Source organism: Bombina bombina, chromosome 6 (genome assembly GCF_027579735.1).
Source record: "Bombina bombina isolate aBomBom1 chromosome 6, aBomBom1.pri, whole genome shotgun sequence".
In the NCBI taxonomy this organism is placed as follows: Eukaryota; Metazoa; Chordata; class Amphibia; order Anura; family Bombinatoridae; genus Bombina; species Bombina bombina.
Window position 1 is genome coordinate 263,477,532 of NC_069504.1, and position 17,165 is coordinate 263,494,696.

The 17,165-nt window shown below is 44.5% G+C and overlaps 1 protein-coding gene across 1 annotated transcript in view; it reads right to left on the reverse strand.

Annotated features, from left to right (window-relative positions):
* NUP107 (nucleoporin 107) overlaps nt 1-17,165 on the reverse strand; it is a 264,058-nt gene that overhangs the window by 109,981 nt on the left and 136,912 nt on the right. Inside the window, exon 20 of the mRNA XM_053716825.1 lies at nt 12,612-12,650. Coding sequence (XP_053572800.1) covers nt 12,612-12,650 — 39 coding nt within the window. The remainder of the gene's footprint in view (nt 1-12,611; nt 12,651-17,165) is intronic.

A 17,165-nucleotide genomic window follows, 5' to 3' on the forward strand; every position in this document is an offset into this window, starting at 1 on the left:
GATATTCTCATTCTCTACAGGAAGTGGCAAGGAGAGCACACAGCAGAGCTGTCCATATAGCTCCCCCCCTAGCTCCACCCCCCAGTCATTCGACCGAAGGCTAGGAGAAAAGGAGAAACCATAGGGTGCAGTGGTGACTGTAGTTTAAACAAAACATTTTTTAACCTGACTTAATTGCCAGGGCGGGCCGTGGACTGGATACACCGCAAGAGAAAGTAATTTATCAGGTAAGCATAAATTCTATTTTCTCTTGCAAGGTATATCCAGTCCACGGATTCATCCTTACTTGTGGGATACCAATACCAAAGCTTTAGGACACGGATGAAGGGAGGGAACAAGACAGGTAACCTAAACGGAAGGCACCACTGCTTGCAAAACCTTTCTCCCAAAAATAGCCTCCGAAGAAGCAAAAGTATCGAATTTGTAAAATTTGGCAAAAGTATGCAGTAAAGACCAAGTCGCTGCCTTACAAATCTGTTCAACAGAAGCCTCATTCTTGAAAGCCCATGTGGAAGCCAAAGCTCTGGTGGAATGAGCTGTAATTCGTTCAGGAGACTGCTGCCCAGCAGTCTCATAAGCCAATCGGATGATGCTTTTCAGCCAGAAGGAAAGAGAGGTAGCAGTCGCTTTCTGACCTCTCCTCTTACCAGAATAAACTACAAACAAGGATGATGTTTGTCTGAAATCTTTAGTTGCTTGTAAATAGAATTTCAAAGCACGAACCACATCAAGATTGTGTAATAGCCGTTCCTTCTTAGAAGCTGGATTAGGACACAGGGAAGGAACAATGATTTCCTGGTTAATTTTCTTGTTAGAAACAACCTTGGGAAGAAAACCAGGTTTGGTACGTAAAACTACCTTATCTGCATGGAACACCAGATAGGGCGAATTACACTGCAAAGCAGACAATTCAGAAACTCTTCGAGCAGAAGATATAGCTACCAAAAACAAGACTTTCCAAGATAATAACTTAATATCTATGGAATGTAAAGGTTCAAACGGAACCCCTTGAAGAACTGAAAGAACTAAATTTAAACTCCATGGCGGAGCAACTGGTTTATAGACAGGCTTGATTCTGACTAAAGCCTGAGCAAACGCTTGAACGTCTGGTACCTCCGCCAGACGCTTGTGTAAAAGAATAGACAGAGCAGATATCTGTCCCTTTAAGGAACTAGCTGACAAACCTTTCTACAATCCTTCTTGGAGAAAAGACAATATCCTTGGAATCCTAATCTTACTCCACGAGTAACCCTTGGATTCACACCAACAAAGATATTTATATATCTTATGGTAAATTTTCCTGGTGACAGGCTTTCTAGCCTGAATCAGCGTATCCATAACTGATTCAGAGAAACCACGCCTAGATAGAATTAAGCGTTCAATCTCCAAGCAGTCAACCGCAGAGAAACTAGATTTGGATGCTTGAATGGACCCTGTATTAGAAGATCCTGCCTCATTGGCAGTGTCCATGGCGGGACAGATGACATGTCCACTAGGTCTGCATACCAAGTCCTACGTGGCCACGCAGGCGCTATCAGAATTACCGAAGCCTTCTCCTGCTTGATTTGGCTACCAGACGAGGGAGAAGGGGAAACGGTGGAAAGACATAAGCCAGATTGAAGGACCAAGGCGCTACTAGAGCATCTATCAATGCCGCCTTGGGGTCCCTGGACCTGGACCCGTAGAGAGGAAGTTTGGTGTTCTGACGGGACGCCATCAGATCCAATTCTGGAATGCCCCATAGCTGGGTCAGCTGAGCAAAAACCTCCGGGTGGAGTTCCCACTCCCCCGGGTGAAAAGTCTGACGACTTAGAAAATCCGCCTCCCAGTTGTCTACTCCTGGGATGTGAATCGCATATAGATGGCAGGAGTGACCCTCCGCCCTCCTGATTATTTTGGTGACTTCCTTCATCGCTAGGGAACTCTTTGTTCCCCCCTGATGATTGATATACGCCACAGTCGTTATGTTGTCCGACTGAAAACTGATGAATTTGGCCGCCGCTAGTTGAGGCCATGCCTGAAGCGAGTTGAATATCGCTCTCAGTTCCAAAATGTTTATCGGGAGAAGAGACTCTTCCCAAGACCATAGGCCCTGAGCTTTCAGGGAGTCCCAGACCGCCCCCCAGCCTAACAGACTGGCATCGGTCGTTACAATGATCCACTCCGGTCTGCGGAAACATATTCCCTGAGACAGGTGATCCTGAGACAACCACCAGAAAAGAGAGTCTCTGGTTTTCTGGTCCAGTTGTATTTGAGGAGACAAATCTGCATAATCTCCATTCCACTGTTTGAGCATGCACAGTTGCAGTGGTCTTAGATGTATTCGAGCAAAAGGGACTACGCCCATTGCCGCTACCATTAATCCGATTACCTCCATGCACTGAGCTACAGATGACCGCGGAATGGAATGAAGAACTCGGCAAGTAGTTAACAGCTTTAATTTTCTGACCTCCGTCAGAAATATTTTCATTTCTACCGAGTCTATTAATGTTCCCAGGAAGGGAACCCTTGTGAGCGGGGACAGAGAACTTTTTTCGGTGTTCACCTTCCACCCGTGAGACCTTAGAAAGGCCAGAACAATCTCCGTATGAGCCTTGGCTCTGGGAAATGACGACGCCTGTATTAAGATGTCGTCCAAATAAGGTGCTACGGCAATGCCCCGCGGTCTTAGTACCGCCAGAAGGGACCCTAGCACTTTTGTGAAAATTCTTGGAGCAGTGGCCAACCCGAAGGGAAGGGCCACAAACTGGTAATGCTTGTCCTGAAAGGCGAACCTTAGGAACTGATGATGATCTTTGTGGATAGGAATATGTAGGTACGCATCCTTTAGATCCACGGTAGTCATATATTGACCTTCCTGGATCATAGGTAAGATTGTCCGAATGGTCTCCATCTTGAATGATGGAACTCTGAGGAATTTGTTTAGAATTTTTAGATCCAGGATTGGCCTGAAAGTTCCTTCCTTCTTGGGAACCACAAACAGGTTTGAGTAAAAACCCAGTCCTTGTTCTGAAATTGGAACTGGACATATCAATCCCATCTTGAGTAGATCTTCTACACAGCACAAGAACGCCTCTTTCTTTGTCTGGTCTGTAGACAGACGAGAAATGTGGAACCTTCCCCTTAGAGGGGAGTCCTTGAATTCTAGAAGATATCCCTGAGTAACGATCTCTAATGCCCAGGGATCGTGAACATCCCTTGCCCAAGCCTGAGCAAAGAGAGAGAGTCTGCCCCCTACCAGATCTGGTCCCGGATCGGGGGCTACCCCTTCATGCTGTCTTAGTAGCAGCTGCAGGCTTCTTGGCCTGTTTACCCTTGTTCCAGCCCTGCAAAGGCTTCCAGATTGCCTTGGGCTGTGAAGCGTTACCCTCTTGCTTTGCGGTTACAGAGGTTGAAGCAGGACCGCTCCTGAAGTTGCGAAAGGAACGAAAATTAGCCTTATTTTTAGCCTTAAAAGGCCTATCTTGTGGGAGAGCATGGCCCTTTCCCCCGGTGATATCCGAAATAATCTCTTTCAATTCGGGCCCGAAAAGGGTCTTTCCCTTGAAAGGGATATTTAGTAATTTTGATTTGGTCGACACATCGGTCGACCATGACTTGAGCCAAAGCGCTCTGCGCGCCATAATGGTGAAACCTGAATTTTTTGCCGCTAACTTGGCTAATTGCAAAGCGGCATCAGTGATAAAAGAATTAGCCAGTTTTAAAGCTTTAATTCTATCCATAATTTCGTCATACGAGGTCTCCCTCTGGAGTGACTCCTCCAGTGCCTCAAACCAGAAAGCCGCTGCAGTAGTTACAGGAATAATGCAGGCGATCGGTTGTAGAAGGAACCCTTGTTGAACAAAAATTTTCTTTAGTAAACCTTCTAATTTTTTATCCATAGGATCTTTAAAAGCACAACTGTCTTCAATTGGAATGGTTGTGCGCTTAGCCAGCGTAGAAACTGCTCCCTCTACCTTAGGGACCGTCTGCCACGAGTCCCGCCTGGGGTCAGTAATGGGGAACATTTTCTTTAAAATAGGAGGGGGAACAAAGGGGACACCTGGTCTTTCCCACTCCCTGGTAACAATATCCGCAACCCTTTTAGGAATCGGAAACGCATCAGTGTATACAGGGACCTCTAGGTATTTGTCCATTTTACACAATTTCTCTGGAACCACCAAAGGGTCACAATCATCCAGAGTGGATAGAACCTCCCTAAGCAATACGCGGAGGTGTTCCAACTTAAATTTAAAAGCTAATGAATCTGAATCTGCCCTTTGAGAAACTTTTCCTGAGTCAGAAATTTCACCCTCAAACATCACATCCCTCGCTCCTACATCAGAGTGTTGTGAGGGTACGTCAGATAAACCTCCCAAAGCTTCCGACTGCTCATAATCTGTTCTTAAAACAGAGCTATCTCGCTTTGAAGGAAAAACTGGCAGCTTGGATAGAAAGGTCGCAAGGGAATTATCCATAACTGTCGCTAGTTGTTGCAATGTAATAGGTGCCAATGCACTAGAGGTACTAGGTATTGCTTGCGCGGGCGTAACTGGTGGTGACAATTATCCATAACTGTCGCTAGTTGTTGCAATGTAATAGGTGCCAATGCACTAGAGGTACTAGGTATTGCTTGCGCGGGCGTAACTGGTGGTGACACTTGGGGAGAGGAAGGTGGACTATCTTCATTACCTTCCGTCATAGAATCATCTTGGGCTACATTTCTAAGTGACACAGTATGATCTTTAACTTGTATAGACACATTAGTGCACTTGGGACACATTTTGAGTGGGGGTTCCACCATGGCTACTGAACACATAGAGCAAGGCTTTTCCTTAGTGTCAGACATGTTAGACAGATTAGTAATATATGCAAACAGGCTTGGAAAACACTTTAATCAATAAAAAACACAATTTGAGAAAAACGGTACTGTGCCTTTAAGAAATAAAAATCGCACACAATTTTACAAAACAGTGAAAAATGCACCAAATCTTTTGAAATTTTCACAGTATGTGCCTAATGCTTCGATATGATTGCACACCAAGTTTCACTGATTAACCCCTTAATGCCCAAACCGGAGCAGTCTAAAGCCCACAACCGGTTTCAAAACTACAGCACCTTGCCACAGCAATCTGCTGTGGCCCTACCTTCCCTTATGGATTAGTTTAGGGGAAAAACAGCTTCTGTGAGTCCCTCAAGCAGTCTCTGGACCCTCCATGTGAAGCAGTATGAACTGTCTGGAGAAATGAATTGCGCAACAGAGGCGCAAAATTAGGGCCCCTCCCACTCCAGAGTTGTGAGGCCCTCAAAGTCACACTTGGGTGACTAAATATATGCCATGTGGATAAAAAAAAACCCCTTAATAAACACCCCAAAGGTGATTAAAAGTGTCTACCAATGAGTATTTTCCTAATAGAATAATCGATTGCCCTTTCACAGTGTCCACCAGCCTATTGAGCCCTGTTAAATAAGCCCTTATTCTATACTAAGTTTCAGAAAATGGCTTACCCTTCCCTCATGGGGATTCCTGTCAGTCTTCTAGCATTAACGTGTCTTGACTAGAAAAAAAGATGACTGAAACATACCTTAATGCAGTTAAGCCTGCAAACTGTTCCCCCCCCAACTGAAGTTTTCTGGTACTCATCAGTCCTGTGTGGGAACAGCAGTGGATTTTAGTTACAACATGCTAAAATCGTTTTCCTCTGAGCAGAAATCTTCATCACCTTTCTGCCAGAGAGTAAATAGTACAAGCCGGTACCATTTGAAAATAAACTTTTGACTGAAGATATAAAGCTACAAATCTAACACCACATTCACTTTACCCTCCCGTGGAGATGCCCTACTGCTAGAGCGGCAAAGAGAATGACTGGGGGGTGGAGCTATATGGACAGCTCTGCTGTGTGCTCTCTTTGCCACTTCCTGTAGGGAATGAGAATATCCCACAAGTAAGGATGAATCCGTGGACTGGATACACCTTGCAAGAGAAACGTCAGTGTAAGCAGGTACCTCTAAGTATTTGTACCACAATTTCTCTGGTGGTACCACAATAGGGTCACAGTCATTCAGAGTCGCTAAAACCTCCCTAAGTAAAAGACGGAGGTGCTCAAGCTTAAATTTAAAGGACATGACGTCCGAGTCCGTCTGAGGTAACGCACTTCCCAAATCGGAAAGTTCCCCCTCAGAAGTTCCCTGACCCCCAATTCAGATCACAGGGTACATCGGAAATAGCTAACAACGCATCAGAGGGTTCAGCATTCACATTGACCTCTGTCCTACTGCGTTTACCCTGTAACACTGGCAACTTAGATAATACCTCTGTAAGGGTAGGTGACATAACTGCAGCCACATCCTGCAGAGTAAATGAATTAGACACGGTTGAAGAACCAGGCGTCGCTTGGGTGGGCGTTAAAGTTTGTGACGCTTGGGGAGAAGTTAGCAATATATCCTGTTTCTCCTCAGACTGAGAATCATCTTTAGACACAATTTCCTTATATAAAATTTATGCTTTACATTGTAAGGCCCTCTCAGTACACGAGGGACAAAAAGTCAGAGGGGGTTCCACAGTGGCATCTAAACACATAGAGCAAGGAGTTTCCTCCTCAGTGTCAGACATGTTAAACAGACTAGCAATACTAATAATAGTCATACTTTGCCTTAATATTGAGCTCTGAATTGAATGCGAAAAAAATGAATGCCAAAAAAACTGTACTGCGCCTTTAAATTTTAAAAGCGCAACAATTTTTCTGAAAACTGCAAAAACTTTTTTGACCAGAAAAAAACTATTTTAAAGTGCCCAAAATACTCCCTTAATATTGCATCCACTTGCTTAGATATGCAACAATACAATATATATCGATTATAACAGGATTTTATTAATTATTTAAATATGGCCCCTGCACCACGCCACAGCTCTGCTGTGGCTCCTACCTGCCCCCGGAATGTACTTGTTGTAGCTGATATAGCGTGAAAGGACTTTTCGATAGGTTTGTAGACAACTTAGGCCTCCAGAGCCCCAGCCTCTGCTTGCTATGCGATCCGGATGAAAACTGCGCGTCTGAGCGCGCAAAATTAGGCCCCGCCCACCGTGGGCGTACTCTAATCCTGACTAAGACCTGCATGAATCGCAGTACAAACAACATGAAGAATTAAATAAAAAATATATGCCATGTGCCCTCTTGTATATGCAGACAAAATCGTAACACTGCAGTCCTGCATCCAGTAATAAAGTTAACAGCCCTCAAGCAAAACCGCATCTCCCAGCGTCCAGCCCAAGATAAGCCACAAAGGTCTTTACATACTTTTGGCAAATAAAATAAAGGGATTTTAGGTACACCATTTCTTTTCATTAGTGCATACTGCTTACCCTTCCCCATATAGGGGACAATGTCAGCCTGTTCTGATGCATCAAATCTCCCCAGAAACAAAAGACTGCACATACCTCAATGCTGCTTGTAGCAAGACACCGTTCTCCACACTGAAGATCTTCTCACACTACCTTCAGCTGTGTTGTGGGAACCATCATGGATCTTAGATAATGGTCGCTAAGATAATCAACATCAGGGCAGAAAATAAGATGTCTCCACTCCTTGGTCTCTGGCACCATTTTAAAAATAAAAAACTTCTTGATTGAAGAATCTAAACTAACACCTCACTTTACCTCTTCCTATTACTAACACAGGCAAAGAGAATGACTGGGGGTGGAGGGAAGGGAGGAGCTATATATACAGTTCTGCTGTGGTGCTCTTTGCCACTTCCTGTTAGCAGGAGGTTAATATCCCACAAGGATGAAATCTGTGGACTCGTCATATCTTGTAGAAGAAATACTTTTTAAAACCGTACTGTGATGTCTTTTTAAACATTTGCATGGGCAAAGAAAATACCCAACAGCTGCTGTGTCAGAATGGCTAACAGGGCTGATAGGTTGGTTCTTTTAAAGGGACACAAAGGCACTTTTCTGCATCCAAAAGAGCACCTTTTTATAAGAGGACCCAGAATGCTGATAATGCACCACACTGGTGTTTAAAGTGATAATAAAGTTTAACTTTTTTAGTTACAATATTTGTAATCATAAACTAAAAGATGGGGACTTTCATTCACGAATGGCAGTGGAAGTGCTTAATTTTCAAAAAATGAATTACCCTTTCATGTTTGCCTATAGGTTACTGTTCCTTCACCCATAATGGATTTACTATTTCCTACTTCGCTGACGATTCAGGCTTTAGCCAATTGTATCACACCCCTTTGGCATCCAGACAGGGCCAAATACCACTGTCTGGCTCCTAAAAGTATGTCTGGCTCCCAAACATTCTTACTGGCTCCTAAATTTTGAATAGATTTGTCGACCACTGCTTTAGAACATCAACTAGCAAAGCAAAGATCCTTGGAGAAATGGCCAAATGAAAGTAAATTTTGCCACCAAAAAGCAGAAAATTCATTATGATCTGAATAAATGGGAATCATATTTAGCTGCTTAGATCTTAGATTAGTCTAACACTGCCCAAAACATATTTTACAGAAAAACATAAATTATGCTTACCTGATAATTTCGGAAAGAGTCCACAGCTGCATTCATTACTTTTGGGAAATTCAGAACCTGGCCACCAGGAGGAGGCAAAGACACCCCAGCCAAAGGCTTAAATACCTCTCCCACTTCCCCCATCCCTCAATCATTCTGTCGAGGAACAGTAGAAGAAGTATAGGGTGAAAAAGGTGCCAAAAGAATAAAAATAACCAATGCCCTTTTAGAAAAATTACGGGCGGGGAGCTGTGGACTCTTTCAGGTAATATAACTATCAGGTAAGCATTATTTAGGTTTTTCTTCATAAACGGAAAGAGTCCACAGCTGCATTCATTACTTTTGGGAAAATAATACCCAAGCTATAGAGGACACTGAATGCTAAAATAGGAGGGTACAAAAGGCGGCCCATTCTGAGGGCACCAAGACTAAAACCCTTACTCCAGAAACCCCAGCTTCGTCCGAAGCCAAGAAAAATTTTGAAAAAGGGAAAAATCCAAGGACACAGATCCACAGATAGACCATAAGCCTTGCTAGAGACCGCAGGAACTAGACTCGACTGAGCCAACAGCCTCCAATAGACACCATCAACCGCCAGTCGGTCTGCAAACAACTAACCCCTTACTAGAGAAAGGGATCAAACAGCCGTATGCTCCGAAAAGGAGAAGACATCCAGAAAGGATTCCAGAGAACCCTAAATAAGACACAACAAAAACCTTAAATAGGGCCCAAACAAGCCTCAAGGAACGCAGGTCGAGAAACCCAGAGGCCAAACGGTCTCGCAGAACAAGGAGGGCAACGCCCAGCCTTAGTTGCTCAAAATCCACGGGATCAAGAGACAGAGATTGAAAAAGATAAGAAAATCTTCCCTAACCAAAATTCATCCGCACCCTAGAAGGTAACTGAAGACGAAAGCCCCAGAAACCATTAAGGACTGCTCAGAATATCCAAGTATTCAACAAAACGTAAATCTCGTGCAGCAACTCAGATAGGGATCCCCTGACGGCAACCCCTGAAGAGTCAGAACACTGCACGCTGCTGTCATCCGAAGATAATCTTGAAATTTGAAGATAATCAAGCAAGTGGAAAAAAAGATGAAGTTAGGGACAAATCACAACCAACAAGCTTGCTAGGCATCCAGCCAACCAGCGGATGCCGCCAGTCCTTTCCTCAAAATCCTGAACGTGGAAAAGAAGCAGAGATCCTCAAGGAAGGCTCATCAAACCTTGATGACTCGAGAATTAAATTTGCAGAGTAACAGAGCTCAAATCCTGCTCCAACGCCCGATTAGCCCAAGCGACGGGCATGACTGATAGACAGGGGTAACAAGACAACCCCAACTCCAAGCCCCCCCAGGGAATGTAAGAAAATGCTACAGGGCTGTGCAGGGATCTGAACCTATGGCTCTGTGCATTACTACTCTGTTTGCTTATGTGTTGAGCCACTGACAATTCTCCAACAGAGCTCAGGTGTGCTAGCACACATTCAAGGTGCAAATTGCTGCAGCTGGTTTCAAACTGCAAAAACTCTGCTTGCTAAGCAGCTAAGCTAACCATCAGGCTACTTTAGCTGGCCCAATCCTTTCGCTCTTTCAAACATAAAGCACTTCCAGGAAAAACCCTCAAGGACTACGGGGTATAGAAAGTGCAAAATAGATCCTAAAAAAGACCTGGCATAACTGTCTTTGACAATCTCGACACAAAGAGTCTACTCTCTAAACAGCTGTTTGAACCGCCACAAAGCACTGCTGACTTCAAAATAAAAGGAACCTGTTCTAAAAACAAGTGCTTTAACAAGAGATTGAGAGGGACCCGAATACAGAACTCCTCCTTCCCCAAGGTAGGACCACAATCAACAAATTGCCATGCAGAGCGATGGAAAAATCAGCTGCAGCTGGATTCAAACTCCCTCTAGTGGCTAGGTGGCTAAGCCATCTACCGGACCCACTAGCACTGGCGTCTCCAGAGAGAGGAAACCCCACTGCCGAAGGAGACAATCTCCCCCCCTAAAGAGGAGAGCCCATAAGAAACGGCATGCATGCCCTCAAGGACATGAAAGCCGTAGGCTAATCAGTCAGACTAAATGAAGATCATCCAGATCACCACTGATGATACAACAGTGAAAAACTCCCCATAAAAAAGGAGCACACCCCCAATAACAAATCAGACCCCATTGGAAACTGGGTCGTCCTGAACCAGTCTACAGGATCATAAGTCCATAAAGATCTGACATAAGGACCCTAAGACTGGAACCCAGAGCCATCTGAAACAAACGACCCCTCCAGGGAACACAAGATACCCAGTCTGAAGATCAAGGCATCACAGGGGATGTTATCCGAGTTAGGCCAGAGAAAACGGGCACATAACTCACTCATAAAATTCCCAGACCAAAAGGGAAGAGAATGCCCCTAGCAGGAGGCCAACTCCTCACCAACAAGGTGCTAGGTCATAGTTACTCTAGAGCCCAAAGGCCCCAAGGACTACTTTCACGTCCAAAGCTAAGGGAATTACAAGAAAGAGTAGACAACTAGTCTCCATAATCTTCAGATTAACGTTCCTGAGGAACCACCCCAAAGAAGAAGAATGCAGAGCACCCCGAATTCATGCGGAACATCCCCTAAGCGAAGCTAGGAAGGTGGAGACAACTGTTCATCTAATATGGAACTACGAACTCCCGGGCCTCAACTACTGTCAAGAAAAACCGGACAAAGTCCAAACAGCCTCGAACCGAAGGAAGAGACTTCCAGAGGGAATAAGTCCCAAAAGGACAGTCCCAAGGAACCTTGAAAGGCAAGACCGCCAGGAACTGGCTACACGAAGGACCTAAAAACCTTCAACTTCTAACCCACAACGGGAAAGAAACACTCTGGATCCGAATCTGAACCAACAGAGTATAACGTAGAGGATCTCAACAGTCCCAGCCACTAGAATAAAAGGCTAATGAGGACCGAACACGAGTCTCCATGCCCCTAGACAAACCACGGACCATCAAATCCTTTTTGGAATGCCAGCTGAAAACTTGTAAAGCAAAAACAAACAATAGTGGGAACCATTCGGCGCCCGAACTGGACCAGCCAGGCATAGCAGGCGCCACGTGTCTGAAATAGGCCTTAAAACAGAAGGATTTGTACCCAGTCAGGATCAGCCTGAGACCAAGGGCCCAATTGACAAGGCCACACATTCACCCCTGAAGAGGGAGAGATTACAACAGACAAACATAGGATTAAAACACGTCCTCATAAACAAACTTTTAGTAAAAGTAAACAGTGCGATCACAAAATCGCGAGTATCAATTCCAGAGAAGAAAGTTCCCAAAGGAAATATTATAACAAACACGAGTTATAACACTGGGGCCAAAACATATTCTTCACAAGAAGTAGAATCCGAGACATCCGTCTCCAAAAAATCAGAATCCTCCATAACTGGGATATTGATAAAAAACTGGACCAATAAGAAAAATGTAAACGGCACCTTACACCCCGAATGGCTGGGGCACTCACCACCTCCTATGAACCAGACACCAGCTAAACAGAATTTCTCCGTCGCCACACGGTCAGGAATGCGGAAATGGAGAGCCCAAAACGTGACCATGCCCGGTCCCGAAGTGTACCGTGCAGTCCATGAAAAAGTGCGCCCGACCGTAAAGGCCGCGTCACTTGCAATAGGCAGTTATGTTCCGAACTAGCCATGAGCCCAAGTAACACTACACATTAGCTGACAAAATCACATAAACATGATTAACCCCCCCTGTTAAATAACCCCCCTTAGGAGACATTAACCCTTGATTCCAAGATACAAAAGGAGCTCACTGAGACCCTGTATTTAAGTTAGCCCCGCGAAAATATATATATATATATATATATATATATATATATATATATATATAGTGTGAGGAGTCTGGAGTTCTGGGAAGATTTTATATTTTCTAAGAAAGCATGAGATTAAACACCTACTGAAATTGTATAGGAAATCATTGTTATATGAGAAAAATAATCTTTGTTTTTCTATACTGTAACAAATGTGAAATAAAGCATACAATATTTTAACTGAGGGTGTTTGTTTTTAAAATAAAATATAAATGAAAGACATGAGATAATACAAAATAACCAATACCTTACCTGTATGTAGGCCTTTAATACTTCCACGGAAACTTCCTCCTGAAAGTGAAAAAATAAATAAATATGAATTTAGAGCAAACAAACAAATAGATAATGCTCAGTAGACAGCTTACATTAAGAATTTAAAAATAAAATTTATGCTTACCTGATAAATTATTTTCTTTTCTGGCATTGAGTCCACGATTCCATTCAATTACTGTTAGGAATTCAGCTCCTGGCCACCAGGAGGAGGCAAAGACACCCCAGCAAAGGTTAAGTATCCCTCCCCTTCCCATAATCCCCAGTCATTCAGCCGAGGGAAAAAAGGAAAGAGGAACAAAAGGGGTATAGAGGTGCCTGAAGATTATGAAAACAAATGCTGCTTTTAAAAGTATAAAAGGGCGGGTCGTGGACTCCCCATGCCAGGAAAGAAAATAATTTATCAGGTAAGCATACATTTTGTTTTCTTTCCAATGGCAGAGAGTCCACAATTCCATTCAATTACTGTTGGAAAACCAATACCCAAGCCAGAGAGGACACAGAATGGACAGGGAGGGAGACCTAAAGGCAGGTGGACCAAAACTGAAGGCTCCCCTCCCCCCCGCATGAAGCACCTTTCTCCAAAAAGAAGCCTCAGCAGAGGCAAAAACATCAAGATTGGAAAAAACATCATTTATGCTTACCTGATAAATTTATTTCTCTTGTAGTGTATCCAGTCCACGGATCATCCATTACTTGTGGGATATTCTCCTTCCCAACAGGAAGTTGCAAGAGGATCACCCACAGCAGAGCTGCTATATAGCTCCTCCCCTCACTGCCATATCCAGTCATTCGACCGAAACAAGACGAGAAAGGAGAAACCATAGGGTGCAGTGGTGACTGTAGTTTAATTAAAATTTAGACCTGCCTTAAAAGGACAGGGCGGGCCGTGGACTGGATACACTACAAGAGAAATAAATTTATCAGGTAAGCATAAAATATGTTTTCTCTTGTTAAGTGTATCCAGTCCACGGATCATCCATTACTTGTGGGATACCAATACCAAAGCTAAAGTACACGGATGATGGGAGGGACAAGGCAGGAACTTAAACGGAAGGAACCACTGCCTGTAGAACCTTTCTCCCAAAAACAGCCTCCGAAGAAGCAAAAGTGTCAAATTTGTAAAATTTTGAAAAGGTGTGAAGCGAAGACCAAGTCGCAGCCTTGCAAATCTGTTCAACAGAGGCCTCATTTTTAAAGGCCCAGGTGGAAGCCACAGCTCTAGTAGAATGAGCTGTAATCCTTTCAGGGGGCTGCTGTCCAGCAGTCTCATAGGCTAAGCGTATTATGCTCCGAAGCCAAAAGGAGAGAGAGGTTGCCGAAGCTTTTTGACCTCTCCTCTGTCCAGAGTAAACAACAAACAGGGCAGATGTTTGACGAAAATCTTTAGTAGCCTGTAAGTAAAACTTCAAGGCACGGACTACGTCCAGATTATGCAAAAGACGTTCCTTCTTTGAAGAAGGATTAGGACACAATGATGGAACAACAATCTCTTGATTGATATTCCTGTTAGAAACCACCTTAGGTAAAAACCCAGGTTTGGTACGCAGAACTACCTTGTCTGAATGAAAAATCAGATAAGGAGAATCACAATGTAAGGCAGATAACTCAGAGACTCTTCGAGCCGAGGAAATAGCCATCAAAAACAGAACTTTCCAAGATAAAAGTTTAATATCAATGGAATGAAGGGGTTCAAACGGAACTCCCTGAAGAACTTTAAGAACCAAGTTTAAGCTCCAAGGGGGAGCAACAGTTTTAAACACAGGCTTAATCCTAACCAAAGCCTGACAAAATGCCTGGACGTCTGGAACTTCTGCCAGACGCTTGTGCAAAAGAATAGACAGAGCAGAGATCTGTCCTTTTAAAGAACTAGCTGATAAGCCTTTGTCCAAACCCTCTTGGAGAAAGGACAATATCCTAGGAATCCTATCCTTACTCCATGAGTAACTCTTGGATTCACACCAATAAAGATATTTACGCCATATCTTATGGTAGATTTTCCTGGTGACAGGCTTCCGAGCCTGTATTAAAGGTATCAATGACTGACTCGGAGAAGCCACGCCTTGATAGAATCAAGCGTTCAATCTCCATGCAGTCAGTCTCAGAGAGATTAGATTTGGATGATTGAAAGGACCTTGTATTAGAAGGTCCTGCCTCAGAGGCAGAGTCCATGGTGGAAGAGATGACATGTCCACTAGGTCTGCATACCAGGTCCTGCGTGGCCAGGCAGGCGCTATCAGAATCACTGATGCTCTCTCCTGTTTGATTTTGGCAATCAGTCGAGGGAGCAGAGGAAACGGTGGAAACACATAGGCCAGGTTGAAGAACCAAGGAGCTGCTAGAGCATCTATCAGCGTTGCTCCCAGGTCCCTGGAACTGGATCCGTAACAAGGAAGTTTGGCGTTCTGGCGAGACGCCATGAGATCCAGTTCTGGTTTGCCCCAACGATGGACCAGTTGAGCAAACACCTCCGGATGGAGTTCCCACTCCCCCAGATGAAAAGTCTGACGACTTAGAAAATCCGCCTCACAGTTCCCTACGCCTGGGATGTGGATCGCTGACAGGTGGCAAGAGTGAGACTCTGCCCAGCGAATTATCTTTGAGACTTCTAACATCGCTAGGGAACTCCTGGTTCCCCCTTGATGGTTGATGTAAGCCACAGTCGTGATGTTGTCCGACTGAAATCTGATGAACCTTAGTGTTGCTAACTGAGGCCAAGCTAGAAGAGCCTTGAATATTGCTCTTAACTCCAGAATATTTATTGGGAGGAGTTTCTCCTCCTGAGTCCACAATCCCTGAGCCTTCAGGGAGTTCCAGACTGCGCCCCAACCTAGAAGGCTGGCATCTGTTGTTACAATCATCCAATCTGGCCTGCGAAAGGTCATACCCTTGGACAGATGGACCCGAGAAAGCCACCAGAGAAGAGAATCTCTGGTCTCTTGATCCAGATTTAGTAGAGGGGACAAATCTGAGTAATCCCCATTCCACTGACTTAGCATGCATAATTGCAGCGGTCTGAGATGCAGGCGCGCAAATGGCACTATGTCCATTGCCGCTACCATTAAGCCGATTACTTCCATGCACTGAGCCACTGACGGGCGTGGAATGGAATGAAGGACACGGCAAGCATTTAGAAGTTTTGATAACCTGGACTCCGTCAGGTAAATTTTCATCTCTACAGAATCTATAAGAGTCCCTAGGAAGAAGACTCTTGTGAGTGGTGATAGAGAACTCTTTTCCACGTTCACTTTCCACCCATGCGACCTCAAAAATGCCAGAACTATCTCTGTATGAGACTTGGCAATTTGAAAGCTTGACGCCTGTATCAGGATGACGTCTAGATACGGAGCCACCGCTATGCCTCGCGGTCTTAGAACCGCCAGAAGTGAGCCCAGAACCTTTGTAAAAATTCTCGGGGCAGTGGCCAACCCGAAGGGAAGAGCTACAAATTGGTAATGCCTGTCTAGAAAGGCAAACCTTAGGAACCGATGATGATCTTTGTGAATCGGTATGTGAAGGTAGGCATCCTTTAAGTCCACTGTGGTCATGTACTGACCCTCTTGGATCATGGGTAGGATGGTCCGAATAGTTTCCATTTTGAATGATGGAACTCTGAGGAATTTGTTTAAGATCTTTAGATCCAAGATTGGTCTGAAGGTTCCCTCTTTCTTGGGAACCACAAACAGATTTGAATAAAATCCCTGTCCTTGTTCCGTCCGCGGAACTGGATGGATCACTCCCATTACTAGGAGGTCTTGCACACAGCTTAGGAATGCCTCTTTCTTTATCTGGTTTGCTGATAACCTTGAAAGATGAAATCTCCCTTGTGGAGGAGAAGCTTTGAAGTCCAGAAGATATCCCTGAGATATGATCTCCAACGCCCAGGGATCCTGAACATCTCTTGCCCACGCCTGGGCGGAGAGAAAGTCTGCCCCCCACTAGATCCGTTTCCGGATAGGGGGCCGTTCCTTCGTGCTGTTTTGGGGGCAGCAGCAGGCTTTCTGGCCTGCTTGCCCTTGTTCCAGGACTGGTTAGGTTTCCAGGCCTGTCTGGAATGAGCAACAGTTCCCTCTTGTTTTGAAGCGGAGGAAGTTGATGCTGCTCCTGCCTTGAAATTTCGAAAGGCACGAAAATTAGACTGTTTGGCCTTTAATTTGGCCCTGTCCTGAGGAAGGGTATGACCCTTGCCTCCAGTAATGTCAGCAATAATTTCCTTCAAGCCAGGCCCGAATAAGGTCTGCCCCTTGAAAGGAATGTTGAGTAATTTAGACTTTGAAGTCACGTCAGCTGACCAGGATTTAAGCCATAGCGCCCTACGCACCTGGATGGCGAATCCGGAATTCTTAGCCGTTAGTTTAGTCAAATGAACAATGGCATCAGAAACAAATGAGTTAGCTAGCTTAAGCGTTCTAAGCTTGTCAATAATTTCATTCAATGGAGCTGTCTGGATGGCCTCTTCCAGGGCCTCAAACCAGAATGCCGCCGCAGCAGTGACAGGCGCAATGCATGCAAGGGGCTGTAAAATAAAACCTTGTT